Source organism: Hydra vulgaris, chromosome 01 (genome assembly GCF_038396675.1).
Source record: "Hydra vulgaris chromosome 01, alternate assembly HydraT2T_AEP".
Lineage (NCBI taxonomy): Eukaryota > Metazoa > Cnidaria > Hydrozoa > Anthoathecata > Hydridae > Hydra > Hydra vulgaris.
Genome location: NC_088920.1, coordinates 53,694,804 through 53,712,295, shown reverse-complemented (window position 1 = coordinate 53,712,295; position 17,492 = coordinate 53,694,804). Strand labels below are relative to the sequence as shown.

Here is a 17,492-nt window from a genome sequence, read left to right as displayed (position 1 = left end):
AACAATTTACTGATAATGGTTTTTTTTAAAGTATAATTGACAATTGTATATATTTTTCAAATTTTTAATTTATAAATTGTTTAAGTGTGCATTTTTTATAATAAACGTTATTAAAAAATAAAATATTTTGTTTTTATAAACGATGACATTCTACGACAACAAAAGTCTCTATCAAATTTTGATATAAAAATAGTTAAAGTTAACACATTTGAAACTATAAACAAAATTTTGTTTAAAAAAAAAAAAGACATGTTTTAGAAAGCCGTTACAATTGAATAAGTTTGATCTTAAATGCTTTTATATTATCGAAACACTTATTAATGAAGTAACAAAACACTTCTAATGAATTTTTATAATAAGTATTAATAAACTGTTGTTTTTTTTACTTATATAATTATGTATTTTTTATGATAAATGTTTATCTTTTGAAACATATATAAAAAAGTTTTGTTAAGTTTTTGTAGCGCATTTTTAAATTTTGAAAATATGTCAAAAGTTGTAGTCAAATTGTCAAAACAAATTATTTTTTGCGCGGTCATATAATTGCATGCAATCACATGTCTTCCTGTGAAACACTGCTGTTCTCCAATTTGACAACAAGTTTAAAACTCTCTCCATTCCTGGCATTTTTGCATTTAATCAGTTATATACATTAGTATATAACTGATTATGTAGTCAAAAAAAATTTGAACTAAGTGCTAAATGTTTATATTTTTAAAATATATAAATATAAACAAATATTTTTTCGCTTTGCAAAGTTTTAATAAATTAGCTAGTTTTTAGCTATCAGGTAATTAAATTAATCTATTTACCACTGCTTTCTAGATGTAGTTGTCATTTTCCAACATGGCAGCAAAGTTTAACTTTTTTACTTGACAAATTAAAATATTAGATCTAAATATCTAATGCCTATAACACTTTGATACGCAAAAAAATACAAGAATACCTTTGGCCAAACTTTGATTCCAATCTTAAGGTTTGTCTCTCAGTTGTTTGTTCCCACAGCAGAAGAAAGTTATTTAGTCTTAACAAAGCGATGTTGTACACCTTTCTAGCTGTTTTGAGAATATATAAAAGGTACTTTAATATGAATTAATTGCCTATATATATATACATATATATATATATATATATATATATATATATATATATATATATATATATATATATATATATATATATATATATGAATATATATATATATGTATATATATATATATATGAATATATATATATATATATATATGAATATATATATATATGTATATATATATATATATGAATATATATATATATATATGAATATATATATATATATATATATATATATATATATATATATATATATATATATATATATATATATATATATATATATATATATATATATATACACACACACACACTTATGCATATACATATATATAAATTAGTAAAAACACTAATCTAATTTATTGTTTTTAAAGAATAAAAATGAGATTAGAACTTCCAAAGGAAGAAAAAATAAGGTTAGAGTTACTAATTTATTATTTATTATCCTTTAAGAACATTATGCACTCTATTTGCAGAATACGCTAACATAATTTACATATATACTTTATACATAGATATAAATATAATTTATTTATATCTGTATACACTATAGCATTATGTGAGACATCAGTGAAAAACTTAAAGATAAAAATTCACATTAAGTACCATCTGGATAGTTAAAATGAAAAATGGAACATAAAAGCATTTTAAACAGAGAGCAGTTCATGCTATCTATGCATGGAAATCTTCTCTGTGTTACTATGGAAATATCAATATGTTATGCATAGAAATCTTCTTGGAGCAAATGAAATGAAAGTTGTATAGAAAGAGAATCAGATCTCATTCCAAATTACTATGGAGCTATCAAATGTATTAAAACCCTCTAGAAATAACAACAAATTGTTTTCTATTTTCTTAGCAGGAATTATTGATAATCTTAATTTATTAGTAAAAATATCTGTAGATGAATTTCAAAATTTCTCAAAAGTTATCTTTTATATTTTTGACCCAAAAAATCATTATTCATCTGACATATATGAACACTCTTGTGTGAAATGTTGTTATATCTTACCATTGAGAAATTTAGATTTGAAATAATTGAAGCCTTTTAAACTTGAAGATGTTTTAGTCTGGCAAATTTAAACTTGAAGATGTTTTAGTCTGGCATTTGATTGAAAGTGTGGAAACAGTGTTTTTGGACTTTTAAGTCACTCTGAAAGATATGCCTGTCTGTATTGCAAAGGAGAATACTCCCTTAAAATTGGGAAACTAAGAATATTGGGCTCCTTAGACATGTTGTTATGTATGTGATGGATAAAAATGATTAAAAATACAAAAATACAAAAATGATACGTTTAATTTACTTGGAAGATGATCACAAAACTTTTCTTGAATGCATTTTTCCTTTACCTGAACTTTACATTATGATGGATAAACTTTGTACTTTTCTTTTATGCATTTGACCAGCTTTTCAAAACTGGTTGAAAACAAATTACATGGTAATGAGAGGATACCATAGTTTAGGTTTAAATAGAAACAATCTTAATAGGTTCCTGTCAAGAAATCAATCTTAATAGATAATCCTTGTCAACTTCCTGTCAGATGTTTTAAAGATGGATTTTACCAACACTCTTAAACACTCTTAAAAGATTTATGTCCCTGTTAGATATTTTAGAGATGTTTTGATTTAGGGGTGTTACATTAACTGCATTTTCATTAGTAAAATCATCAGTTTTTAATCGGGAGCTGGGTACAAATTCTGGTAAACTTAAATACTTCAAAAGTTTATGTTTTAGTTTTCAACAATATACAAAATATATTTTTGACTATGATTTAATAGCTTTGTGGAAAGCACATATTTTAGTGTGTCATTTTCTTTCTTTTGTAAAATAAAATAATAATAGCTAAGGTAACTATGCATAACAATGCAGTGAAGCTATTCCTTACAAGTGTAAAATAACTTTAATAAACTAATAAATAGCCATATGACACAAAAATTATGGAGAAAAGCTAAAATCTGCTTTAGTTAATTTACTTTAAACAAACAATAGCATTAATATTATTTGTATTGTAAATGTATTTATTATATTATTTTTTATTTTATTTTGTAAATTAAATAAATAAATGTTAATGGTTCATTTTGACTACCATGGGTGACTTAAATAAAACTTGGGAAGAAACAAAGGAAACAATTACATTTTAATTTAGAAATGTGTTTTTTAAAAATATTGAAAATGTACTTATTTAGCACTTAATTCAGATTTTCTTTGACAACATAAGTCGTGTTTACTGATGCATACAATTGATTAAATGCAAAAATATTAGGAGTGGGGAGAGTTTATAGTACAGTGAACATAGTGCACTCATTAAATAACATATATATATACACTCCAGAAACCACCACTGGATGTACAAATATAACAGATACCAGAAAATGATATTATAATATAAAAGTAAAATTACATACATTATGCTATCAAATTAGTAAAATATTGTTCAAATAATTTTAGACACTTCAAGCTACAATTTTAATTCTTGTTGCAACTACAGCTATGTTTCCATTCATTCGAATTTTTCATTCAAAGTAAGTCTAAATGGTAAACTTGTTTTAAATATTCTTTTTATGATTTGTGTTTTTTTTAAATGATTTTTCTTTTATATATATGTAATATAGTAATTTTTATCTGTTTTATATAAATTTAGAATTAAGTTATATCTTCATTTTTTAAAAGAAGTATTGTATTATAGTTTAATATATTTATTATAATTAACTATTTAATTAGTATTATATTAATAGAATTAGGTTGAAACTATTAGTAATTATAAAGGTGCAAATATTAATATCACCGCTGATTTAAAATCTTGTATGCATTGTAAAAATGGTTTTTGCAAAAAAAAAAAAAAGGCTTTTTTTTTGGTTTAGGTCTGTAAAAACCTGCTTTAAACCTTTATTATAGTTAACCCTATATTGCATCGTGTTGCATTTTTGCAACAATATTTTAAATGCTGGCTTTTTAAGTGTTATTTGCGATTTTTCTATCATTTTTTGTTTCGCTATATATTCCTGGTTTTTTACAAAACCAACCAGGGATGCTGAGTCCCAAAAGGACTCTGGCTTTATATCTCTACTTTTTCCAAGTCTGTAGTGTCCAGAAGCTCTAAACATGTTTGTTGACTTATTATCTGCTATAATAAAAAAATTCATGAGATTTAATGACTTGAAACTTATTGTTTTTAAGCCGCAGTCCTGGAGTCCTTGCTGTCATTATACCTAAAGACTCCGGACTCAAAAAACGATTGTTCCTCTAACTTAAAAATCTTAATTTTTTTCCTATTAGTATTCCATAAACTTATTTATATTTTTAGAGCTCCTGGATACAAAAACCTAAGATAAAGTAATCTTTCTGTGACTTTCAAATCCAGAGTCCTTTTTGGGACTCCGCATCCCTGAAACCAACACAGGAAATCATTTGTGTAGAACTTTATTTGATCTCATTTCACATTTTACCAAGCATTGCGCTTTTGAACTAATACAGTAAGTAAACTTTGAATGAATTATTATATTAAGTATTAAGTTTTAAACATTTAAAAAATATTTTCTAGAAGTTGAATCATATATCAATTCAAAAACTATTCATTTCTGTAACATTTCATAATATTTTTTCACTAGAGCTCTATTTTTGTATGTTGCGAAATTGCAACAATATGCCACTTAAAAAAATTGTGATGTTTTTTTTTCTAGGTTAGGTCTACTCGCATTAGAGTAAAAGTAATAGGCCTACCTCTTTTCTATGTATTCAGTTGTTACTATTTAATACATAATAGTATAGAGTTTAATTAAAGTAAACTAAACTAATATTGTTTATTTTTACTTTTGTTTATACTTTTTTTATGTAAATGTAAAATGTATGATAATAATATTTAAAGTTTATGGTATAAATGAATATGAAAAGTCAGACTAAATCTAAGGTACTTTATTCGTTTCTTATGTTGGATTAAATTATGAATCGAAGACCTTATATGGAAAAAAAGAGTTATTGTTATGAGGCAAATATGTTCTGACTTTGAAGACTCTGAGCTGTCAGACTTTGGGTATCCATACCCAAAGAGGTTATTGAAGGTAATTTTTTATGTCACTAATATATACTAAGCTTATTTCAGTTTGTGTAATAACTTTATTATTTTTTTTTTAAGTCTTACTAGTCCTAGTGGCATAAAAAACTATTGTTTTGTTTTCTATAGAACTACCAGAATCTGACATTGAAGAAGAGACTAACAATGACCTAAAGGAACAGGAAAAGCTACCTATTTCAAGTTGAAATCTCCTTTGGAAGGTGTTAGCTGTGTGACATGGTGTTAGACATGGACGCTTGCCAAAACAAACGTATGATTATTTCAGAGACATTGTTACAAATAATGTTTCTATTTCAGAGAGATTTTTACAAATAATGTTTTGAAAGAAATTGTACATGAGTCCAATGTATACAGTGCACAAAAAAATATAAATAACCTGCTATGTTTGACAGAGGCAGAACTAGAAAATTTTTCAGGAATAGTTTTTTTATGAGCGCTGTAAAAATTCCTTGGTGCAGAATGTATTGATGCCCTTTAACCAAATAAAACCTGTAACAGAGACTATGACCATCAAGAGATTTGAGCATATCAAAAATAATCTACATTTTGACAACAATGAAAATGCCACCAATAAATTAGGCAAAGTTAGGATTGTTTTTGATGCCCTTAAAAACAGTTCCCAAAACATTGCCTTATCTGAACTGCTGAGTGTGGGCGAGCAGATAGTGCCATTTAAGGCAGAATTTCTAAGGCAGAAGTAGCCTCAAGTACATGCATACCCCAAGTCAAGTACATACAACCTCAAAAAACCAAAGAAGTGAGGTTACAAAATGTTTGTGTTTTGTGATAACAAAGGCCTCATCCATAATTTAGAAATATATAATGGTAAAGTTCACCCTTGTCCAGGACAACCAGACATAGGATCTTCTGGAAACATTGTTCTGAGACTATTACAAAACATTTCTAGGGATGTCTGGCACAAAGTTTACTTTGATAACTGGTTCACCTCCATTCCTTTGCAAGTAACTCTGCACAAACAAGGAATAGTTTCCTCGGGTACAGTGCAAGCAAATCGTTTGAAAGGATGTTTATTCCTTACAGACAAAGAGCATTCCAGATCCGGAAGAGGTACAGCAATTTTAAAAACAACCACTAATGATGGTATGCAGCTGAATGCTGTAAAATGGGTGGACAAAAAGTGACCCTACTCAGTAGCTATGCAGGTGTCCTACCTACAAAAGAAGTTTCCAGGTTCGATAAAAGTTCAATAAAAAAAATAAAGTTGACATTGATGGACAAGGTATCAATTGTCCATCCATTGTGACAATCTATAATTCTTTTATTGGTGTGGTTGACTTGTTAGATTCATTTACAGCTCTGTACAGAAACCCCATTCAATCAAAGAAGTGGTACGATCGACTTGTGTTCCATTTTTTTGATCTAATGGTTGTTCAGTGTTGGCTTCTGTACAGAGAAGACCACAACCACAAAGGATCCCCACATCTTTCTTTTCTTGGGTTCAAAACTGAGTTATTTGAAAACCTGAGAAGCAGAAAAGAGGCAACTAAAAAACATGGTCAACCATCAATGGAGGTGGAAAGACTGGTTAAAATAAAAAAGTAACAGTCTGCAAAAACATTTGCCTCTCCACAGTGTGTCAGGCCAGACAATGTTGGCCACTGGCCTGTTTATGGTGAAAAAAGTGGAAGGTATAAATTTCCTACCTGAACAGGGTATTCCTCTATACTCTGTGAGAAATGCAATGTGCATTTATGTCTGTCAAAAGCATCCAATTGTTTTAAAAACTTTCATGCCCCCTAATTTTGTAATATATTTTGAATTTCTTGCTTTTCTTTATTGGCATTCTTTCTTTTCTACATGACAATAATTATTTTGTAAATATGTAATGCGTTCTTGGGCATTAAAATTTCCATTGTATGTGTATATATATATGTAACTGTTGTCATTGTTTTTGAAAGCTTGCGTAATTATTACATTAATATAAATATTTAGCATTATGTTCATTTTATGAAAAAAAATTGCTTGGTTGCAATTTTTTTTTATAAAATGAAAATAATTGCAAACAAACAAAAAGAAATTATCGTGTTTTATTCCTAAAAGTTTTAGTAGATGATGTCATTGATTTATTTGTTTGTTTAAAAGATCAATGATGGAAACAAACAAAAAAATCAATGATGTCATGTACTAAAACTCTTAGGAAAGAAACACGCTTAAATAAATTATCAAGTCTTTAAATTGCAGCATATATTATGAAGACCGTTTGGCCTACAACAAAATGGAGAAGGCAAGCTTTGACTAAAAAAAAAAGTTATTTTTTCTTGGCATTCATTTATTCTGTTGTTTTAATCAAAAAAATTTAGCCCAATTATTTTTTTGTATCATTCTCTTTAATTTGAACACAACATGTCTCGGAGGTTTGGGATCCCTATGAAAAGTAGAATAATTGTTAAAGAAAAAGTTATTTTGATTCGTATAACTTTGCACAATATTTGCAAAATTAGAAAAACTTTACAGTTTTGATTTGAACAAATTAAGCTCTCTTACTTTTTGAAGGTTGATTAAAATGTGAAAAAAATTTATGTTATGATGAAAGAGTAATCAAAATATCCAAATTAAAGAGTTAAATGAATTAAAAACTATTAAATAAATTTAACTATTTAATAAACTCATCTCGCTTGACTCGTCATTCAGCAAAGTGTCATTCTTTTGCTGGTTCTGTCCCTGCATGCTTTAAAAACTTTTCTTTTTTCTTTTTTTTTTCCCTTTACTTCAACTCTTTGGAACTCTCTCCCATCTCCATGTTTTCCTGACTCATACAACCTTCAACTTTCCAAGTCTCATATTATCCATTTCCTTGCTCTTTAACTCTATTCTTTCTTTTTTTTTTTAGTAACTCCCAACTTAATAGTTGCTTGCAGCTTTGCTGGGGGGGGGGGGATGAATAAGAAAAAGAAAGTAATAATGTTTAAGTTCTCTGGTTTTGCGTGCTTTTTAAGGTTCAAACTAAACATTCAGTTTAAAGAAATTTTTTTCTTGTATGTTAGACCAGTCCATGCTTTTAAAGTTTTCACCAATGATTTCACATATACACCAGTTTTCTTAACAGTTGTGGTTTTTTTGGGGATAATTCTTTTGCATTTTTAGCTGCATTGTCATAATCTTCATCTTAAAGTTACATAAGTAACCTTAGAAATAATGTCATAACATTCATTAAATATTTTTAGATTTTCAATGCTAACACTTTACCCATAAGAAAGTTTTTTCATTTATTAGTTTTAACAGATTATAAAGATTTATATTTATCTTAAAAAAAATTCGTAAAGCTGTCTTCTAGAGTTTCTTTATCCTAAGATTCTTCTTCTCTAAATAATGTAATAATTTTATCAATATTCTACTGGATTTACTTACTATAAATTAATGTCTATAGCAGACAGTAAAAGTTCTGAAAAATTTTGCTATTCAAGAGATTTCTTTGTGCAGCCAGCAAGTGAGCCTTAATACTATGTGATATTTTTATGCAATGCTGTTTTGAAAGGTTTAAGGCAAAAGGACTTAAAAAGGTCAAGCTATAGGTATCCTATTAGGTCGAATTCAAACAAATTTATTTTTTCACAGGTGTTAAATATTCTAAAACATGAGAGAATAAGTTATTATACCTAACAGAAACTTTTTTTTTTTAATTTTTCTTTAAAAAAAAATACTTCTTGAAAACAATTATATCAAACAATCCTCCTTTAGTGCTGAAGTATACGATTTTAAGACTACGCACTAGTTATCCACAAGTTATATCAGTCTTTTAAACTGCAATAGTTTGTAGAACTTCACCTTCTGTGTTAATTGATATCATAATATAAATAAATATAATATAAAGTGTTTCTTACAATTATGGGATATTTAATAACACTCTTTACCAAGAATTCTTTGAACCTTAGTCATAAGTCAGATTTGCTTCATCATAATTGTATATGTTGCCTGATTATATATTTATTGGTACATTGTATTTTTTTTTAACTTCTAGCAAAATATTCTTTGACTCTTTAGCAGCAGCTTTTGTGTCAACATTTTGTGACATTTTGTTTTATTTGATTTTGTTTATACTTATGTCAAAGGAAAAATTGTGATGATTGGAGTCTAGAAACAAAAAAGCCCCCAAATTTTTGCTCCTCCCTGTCCCAAACTTGAGAGCAGCAAGTTAATAAAGTATTTTTTCTACTATTCTCAACTAGACTTATATTCATCGATAGATTTTAAGTTTCATTGTATTATCTTTCAGCATTAAAAAATTATGACCATATAAAATTTGTAACCCCCTCAAATTGAGGGGTTTTAAACTTTACATGGTCATAATTTTTGTACGTTGATATATTATACTATGAAACTTAAAATTTATCGATGCATATAAATCTACTTAAAAACAATACAAAAAATATTTTATCAACTTGATAAAAGGGCGGCGAAAATTTTGGGTCTTTTTTGTTCCCAGGCTCCAATCATCGCAATTTTCTGCAAAGCATCTTTATTTGACATAAGTATAAACATATAAATGTTTAGAGTTTGCTCTATGTCTGAACGTTTTTCATAGACCAAAAAATCCTGGATCCGCCACTGGTTTATAGTCAATCCCAAAAAAATTATTTCTTATTTCAATAAAATTAAATTATCCTTTAAAATAGTCACAAAACCTATCATAAGCTAACATAAGTTATTTTTGTAAAAAATATAATTTTTTAAATAAATATGTATTTTTATCCGAAAAAGATTTGGAAGCCTTGCCAAAGTTTTCAACTTTGGCAAGGCTTCTAAATATCTTTATTTTGGCATATATGTTATTGAGCTTTTATATGGCAGAATTGCATTAAAAAATGACAAAAATTACAAAACATAAGGAAGTATGTGATTTTGAATTATGTTGAAAATATATTTAAGACTCGTAAAAATATGTTAAAACCGCAAGTTAAATCTAGTCTAATCTTTGAGCAAATCATTTAGAGAGAGAACAAATAAAAATATAAATACAGTAATTTTGTTTCAATATATTTATACACGCATACATACACATTTATGCGTATACATATCTCTATTATGAATTATGTATTAATATTATTATTATGTTTTTATCAACAATAGCAAAGGCATTATGTGGTTTTTATTGATATTTGTTGGTTTACTTCGTATGATTGCTGACATTAGTAGCCGATCGTGCATTGCACTTTTTATAAATAATTCTGTGTACTCAGACCAAGTGGGACGAGTAAACGGTTTAGCGTTCTCTGTCCAAGAAATTATGAGGTAAAATATTAAAATCTTTTTACTTTTTTTTGTGTCGTTCTAAAGTTTTATTTCTTACTATAGAAATTAACTTTATGTATGTAGTATTATTAAATAATGTAGGCTGTTTTTTTTAATAAATATTAGTTTTTTTTTAGAGTGGCTTCACCAACTATGTTCGGTAGTTTATTTGCATGGTCTATCAATGATATTTATCATCAAGTTAAATTTCCGATTGACTATCGACTTGCATTTTTTGCTATAGCTTTTTTTACTTTAATAATACTTTTGCTTTCCTTTTTACTTCCTAAAAGTATTAACGGACCAAAAGCGCCACCGACGTCTTCAACGGAAGTTATAGATAGATCTTAATTTTTTCAAAATGCATATTCTTTATTTAATGTTATATAAATATGAAAAAAACATCTTTTATATATATATATATATATATATATATATATATATATATATATATATATATATATATATATATATATATATATATGTATATGTATATATATATATATATATATATATATATATATATATATATATATATATATATATATAAATATATATATATATATATATATATATATATATATATATAAAATATCTTCATATATTAAATAAATATATATAAAATATCTTCATATATTAAATAGATATATATTAAATATCTTCATATATTAAATAAATATATATTAATATCCTTATATATTAAATAAAAATATATTATATATCTTCATATATTAAATAAATATATATTAAATATCTTCATATATTAAATAAATATATATTAAATATCTTCATATATTAAATAAATATATATTAAATATCTTCATATATTAAATAAATATATATTACATATCTTCATATATTAAATATCTTCATATATTAAATGAATTTATATTAAATATCTTCAACATAATATAATTTTTAATTGATTATCTTATATGCTATATATAATAGTCGTATTTACGAATATATTAAAATAGAAAATTTGTATTTGTCAGAAAACATTTTTTTATATTTTTATAAAAAGAAAAAAAATAATATATATATATATATATATATATATATATATATATATATATATATATATATATATATATATATATATATATACGTATATATATATATAATTATTAATATATTATCTTATATGCTATATATAATAGTCTTATAAACCGATATATTAAAATAGAAAATTTGTATTTGTCAGAAATCATTTTTTTATAAATTTGTAAAAAGAAAAAATAAAATCTACTTTAAAATTTTTTACTCTTTAAAGACATTTTTATATGTTTGTTAAATCTTTTTGGTTTACTTTTTGGTTTAGTCAATTTTTGTAAATATTTTTGAAGTGAATTTATAAAAGTTTAAAAATAAAAAATTATTTCTTGACTTTTGTATTCCTTACTTGGCTATCCCAGCTGAATGAAATTTTAGTTATCCCAACTATTCTTTATTTAATATGTATTCTTTATTAAATAGTCACACATTTATTTAAAGTTTTAAGTTTTTATATGATGAATCTTGTGATTAGGAGTGGGATTAGGATTAGGCCTGTTTAAAACAATTTCAATAAATCAAAATAGTAAGTGTTATAAAAACAAATTTAAAAATTAAAAATGAAATCAATCAAAATTTAACTTTTTTTAAAAATTATTGAAAGTTTAGATATTTTATATGGTTATTACAAATTTTGATTCTTTAAGTTCTAATATTAAGTTTGCCGTATTTAACATTATTCTAAACATATAATAGCTTTATGTTTGGAACAAATTTTTTAATGACTTTTGCAAAGCCCATTTTGGCATTACCTTTGATTTCTGTTCAAAAGTTTAACTTCCTTTATTTATTTTTTTTAATACATGTCTATGTAATGTGATAATTTTGTAAAAAAAAATTTCCAGAATGCATCAAAATTAAAACCCTAAAAGGTAGCATCGCATATTAATGCATTTCTTATATATATATATATATATATATATATATATATATATATATATATATATATATATATATATATAATAAAAGGGCGCGCTTGATCAAATTGATACAAGTCAATCAATTTTAACTCGTACGAGTTATGACTTAGTGTTCTACTTTTTAGTAGCTTCAATTTTTCTCTTCTTTTTTAGTTGTACTTTATTAAACAGGATTAAGTCACTTTATTTTGAACTGTTTCTTATCATTTTGTTCAAATTGATCATTGCGCCGTTGTACGCTACGCTTTGTACGTTAACCTCTGTACATTACATTTTGTAACTTTGAGAATAGCAATATTTTTTTGTTTTGGTAATTAATTTTTAAAATTTTTAAATATAATTCAATATATAAATTTGTATAACTTTGATTTACGTATAAATTTATTATGCATTCAAATTTCAATATTAATTTCAGATACCATTAAAAATAAGTGAAAATTTGAGAGTGGTGCAAGTAAAGGGCGGCGTAGAAAAGAATTGGCGGAAAAAGTATACCGACTTGAAGAAAATATATTCTATTTTAAAAAAATTGCAAAATACAGTTCAAATTGAACCAGCAAATCAATCTCAAAGTGTGAGTGCCAGTGGTAACATTGAAAATAAAGTTGTTTCAATTGCAGAAGACCTCATTTCGGAACAACAACCAGCAGGAAATTTGAATATTGTAAACCAAGAACAAAATGAACCCGTAATCTCATTACAGGAAGATGAAAGTGAAAAAAAAATTCGAGATATGGAACCAGAAACATCAGATCAGACTCATTGAAGGAATCCGGTCAATTTTATTGACATTGGGGTTATCAGCAAAAACAATTCTAGTTAGGTGAATTCTTTTTTTAAGATTACCTACCTGCTTTGAAGTTCTAAATAATATTGTTCAAGACTCTAATCATCCTACATTTCTCTATTGTTTAGTAAATAAAACTTTTGCAAATGGAGGAACATGCAAAAGAAACTGGTTATGCTCGAGTAATGAAAAACAATCTTTGTAGTAGGCACCTTGTTTTCTTTTGAACAAAAATGCAGCAAATGTATCATTTTTCTCTGGTTCTGCCGGATGGGGCATTAGTAGAGGTTGGAGAAGATTGAAAGATCGAACAACCGTCGCAAATTAAATTTGCACAACAGTTGAGTTCAGTGCATTAAATTCAGTGCTTTAAATTTAAATGAACTTGGGGTGCTACATTTAACAGCCCAGGCTAAAATGGAACTCAACGCTATTCAAAAGTATTTTTCCAAATTTGAATGCATTTTGATGTCGTCTATCTGGATGAAGCTAACCACAATTATTCATTAGACAAATCTAATGATTGAGGCACGCCATGCTCTTGATGTTGAAAAAGATAACATTGAAAATCTATCTAATGGCATTCAAAGGTTGCGTGAACAATTTGATACGATTTTAACCGCGTCAAAAACGCACAAAAAGCGCCACATCTGTGAGCGACGGTCTGTTTAATTATAATAGCAAAATATCCAACGTGCGAGTATCTATTGGTGGTGTTTTGTACATCATAAAATTTAAAAGTTGAATTAATGGAATTATTTTTTTCTACTTTACCTTTTGTAAACTACAAAGTCTATGAATCCTACGCCAAACTGGCGTGCCAAATTTTTTTTTTTTTTTGCGAAAGTTTATTCAAAATAAGAGCATATTCACCATATATAAATAAAAGTAAAACTTTGTAACTTTATGTTTTACTTCATTAAAAAAAATTTAAATGCAATTTTATTTTAAATATGATGGCTTCTACTTAAACATAGAGACTACAAATTAAATTTAATTAAAACGATTCTAATTATATTTTTATTTCATTTCGTTTTAAATTTAAAGCAAAATTGTAACAGAAGATTCATTAAAATGATTGCTTAATTGTTGACGTTTTTGTTTTGTTTTGTTTTAAATGTTCATTCAAAATTTTCTTTAATCCTCCATTGCTAAAATTGCAAAAATCGAATCGTCTTGAGACGGATATTGTAACTTAATCGAAATGTGAACGTTTTATATTTAGTGAGGAATTCTTGAAATAATTCTTTATTTCGTAATTACGGCAATACGAATTACGGTAATTACTTAAAAAAGATCAATTAAAAGCAAAACAAACGCGACGCTATTTCGCTAACAAATATCCTCGGGGACGTTATTTTGCTAACAAATATCCTCGGGAACAAAAGCAGTTGAGCTTTGTTGAAAAATACACTGTGATGTTAATTTGCGTGACTTAAGTCGGTATGAGTACATATCATGCATAAAAATGTATTTACTTTTTGCTTTCATTTAGAGATAGTAAGTAAAAGATATAAGACTTTGTGAGACTTTGTGGAAAAGTAATATTTAATAGAGAAAGCGATAGATTGTTTTACTCAATGGATTTACAATATATCTAATCATATTGATGGAAATTAGAATAAATTATGCAAACATAAAATGGCTGTAAGCCATTTTATGTATAATTTGCATAATTTATTCTAATTTCCACAACATGAAATTTTTATTTGCATAATTTTCTTCTAATTTTCATTTTAACATTTGCATAATTTGTTCTAATTTTCTTAACATGAAATTTTTTCTTTCTTTTACACAGTGTTTCATCAATTAAGACTCATCAGAAAAACAGAAAAGATTTCATCAGAAAGATTTTTAATTTATGATTGCTCTGTTCTTTTAAGAATATTGAGCACTCTACATTGTAGAATACATTTTAAAATTGTTTAAATATATATATATATATATATATATATATATATATATATATATATATATATATATATATATATATATATATATATATATATATATATATATATAAATTAGTAGAAAATCACTTAACGAAAGTTTTTCTCATTTTAAACTGTGTTTCATCAATAAAGACTCATCAGAAGTCTATATTGTCTTTATTGATGAAAATATAGTCTTATCGTATAGTCTTTATACACTGTAAAATGAGAAAAATTTTCATTAAGTGATTTTCTACTAATTTATAATTACTTTGTTCTTTTAAGAACATTGAGCACTTCATTTTGTAGAATACATTTTAAAGTTGTTTAAATATATATATATATATATATATATATATATATATATATATATATATATATATATATATATATATATATATATATATATATATATATATATATATATATATTTATATATATATATATATATACATTATTTCATTACATTATATACAACAATTTGTCTAATTTACCAGCTTGTATTTGTTATTTTATTATGGATGCAAAAGAATCAGCGTTATTGCATTCTTTAGCAGCTTCTTCACTAGCATTATCTATCGCCCGTGGTTGTATGGCCGGAAAACTTGATAAATGTTCCTGTTTTCAAACAACTCGTCAATTTTCATTTCCTTCAGAAATAATTGATCCGAAAAATCTTAGTAATATCGACAACATGGTTGGGTGTAAAGACATTACTCGAGTAGAAGTTGAATTTGCTAACTTATTTATGAAGCTAAGCTTTAGAGAAAAAGCTACTAATGAAAACCAAGAAAAGTCTTTCACCATACGAAAGCATGACATTGATGTTGGACTGAATGTACAATTACGAACCTGAATAGTTAAATTTGTTTCTTTAACTAATTAAAAAAATTTTTCAGTCAATAATTGGGTTATTACAACATACATGTAACACAATTACGAGTATTAAAAAGTATTGTTGTAATCATATTTTAGGAGTTGGCTCAAGGAGAGGAAATTGCTTGTATATGCAACGGGGCAACAGCTGGTTGCACCACAAAGTATTGTCATAGAAGACTTAAGGAATATCCCGTAATCTCTAAGATTCTTTTAAAAAAGTATGATGAAGCTGCATTTGCTAAATTAAAACGATTACCCGTAAATGACGTAAAAGAAAACGTTAAAAATACATTTCAGATACCCTTCTCTCAATCAGAAAAGCTTCTTTATCTAGATGAAGGCCCTAATCAGTGTAAAATTATAAACGGATTCCATAAATCGTCCAGAAGGCAGTGTGTCCTTGACGATGCACAGCCTAATAGTTGTTCAAAACTATGTTGTTATGGATACCGTGAAAAGGTAATTGAAAAAATTTCAGAATGCAATTACAAGTTTGTGTACTGTTGCAGGGAGGAATGCAAAAATTGTAAAAGTATAAAAAAGGTTTATGAATGCGTCCGAATAAAAAGTAAAAATTGGTGTGTACACCAAGAAAATAAGGCATCAGTTTATAAAAAATAATTGGTACCATCTTTAATACTCCAAGTTAGCTGACTGATAAGCAAAAAAGATGACGCAAAACAGATATTAGCTTTTGTGTGACGTCGTAAAGTTAATAATCCAAAATAGATCAAATCTATTTAATAGGTTTTAATCTATTTTTTGGTTAAAATTTACTTTTCGTATGAGAAGGTTAACCATGGACTGTTAAAATGTTGCTTGTTTGTAAAAACATAAAGCTGAAAAATAGAATTTGTTTGCAACGTGTTTTCGGATTTGTTTACAAGTTAAATAGAATGTGCCCACAAATGTGCATTTTCATAAATAGTTTTATATTTGCAAGTCGTAAACACTTTTTTTTGATATAGTTTATATATTTTATTTTGTTACTAACTTATGTTATAAATATAATGTTATATAAATATATTTATATTGCAGCTATTATGAAATTTGTAAATAACTTTATTTATCGGACACTTATTAACTTGAAAACGGAGTTAAAAATGTTTGTGCCCCGTTGTTTTTTTTTGTATTTATTTGAAAAGTATTCTTTAACTTGGACTATTTTAAAAGGTACCTTTTCCAAAAGCAAAAATCTAAATCAAATAAAATCTAATAAAAGCAAGGTGATTATTTGTTAAATGACAGTAAATTAATAGATTGAGATTTTTTTTTTGTTCTGTTTTGTTTTTCAAACATACAAAATAAAAATGAAATAGCTTTTCACTGTATTAATATAAAATATGTCTCTTTAAGATCAATTCTAAAGTATACCACTCAACCTTAACAGAGTAAAACTATATTGTTCACCAGTTCGTAAAAAATGACCATTACAATAATTTTCTTTAGAGACATTTATCCCTTTAAGAAATTTATTGTATATTGCTTGCTGATGAAAATAGTTTT

General features: G+C 26.0%; 2 protein-coding genes across 3 annotated transcripts in view; both read left to right on the top strand.

Moving 5' to 3' along the window:
- Window positions 1–10,827, top strand: part of LOC101237218 (uncharacterized) — a 76,633-nt gene extending 65,806 nt beyond the window's left edge. Inside the window, exons 13-15 of one of the 2 annotated variants that reach the window (XR_010635950.1) lie at window positions 3,543–3,629; window positions 10,255–10,416; window positions 10,554–10,751. Coding sequence is in view for 1 of the 2 variants with exons in the window: in XM_065788601.1 (XP_065644673.1) it covers window positions 3,543–3,616; window positions 10,255–10,416; window positions 10,554–10,767 (450 nt within the window). In the remaining variant the exon portion in view is untranslated. Of the gene's footprint in view, window positions 1–3,542; window positions 3,630–10,254; window positions 10,417–10,553 lie in introns of both variants that reach the window. The other variant, XM_065788601.1, reaches the window with a different exon arrangement.
- Window positions 10,828–15,624: 4,797 nt separating this feature from the next.
- LOC136074550 (protein Wnt-4-like) lies at window positions 15,625–17,033 on the top strand. The gene is made up of 3 exons (XM_065786882.1): window positions 15,625–15,945; window positions 16,083–16,445; window positions 17,025–17,033. The coding sequence occupies exons 1-3, from the start codon at window positions 15,625–15,627 to the stop codon at window positions 17,031–17,033; spliced, it is 693 nt and encodes a 230-aa protein (XP_065642954.1).
- The last annotated feature ends 459 nt before the right edge of the window (window positions 17,034–17,492 follow it).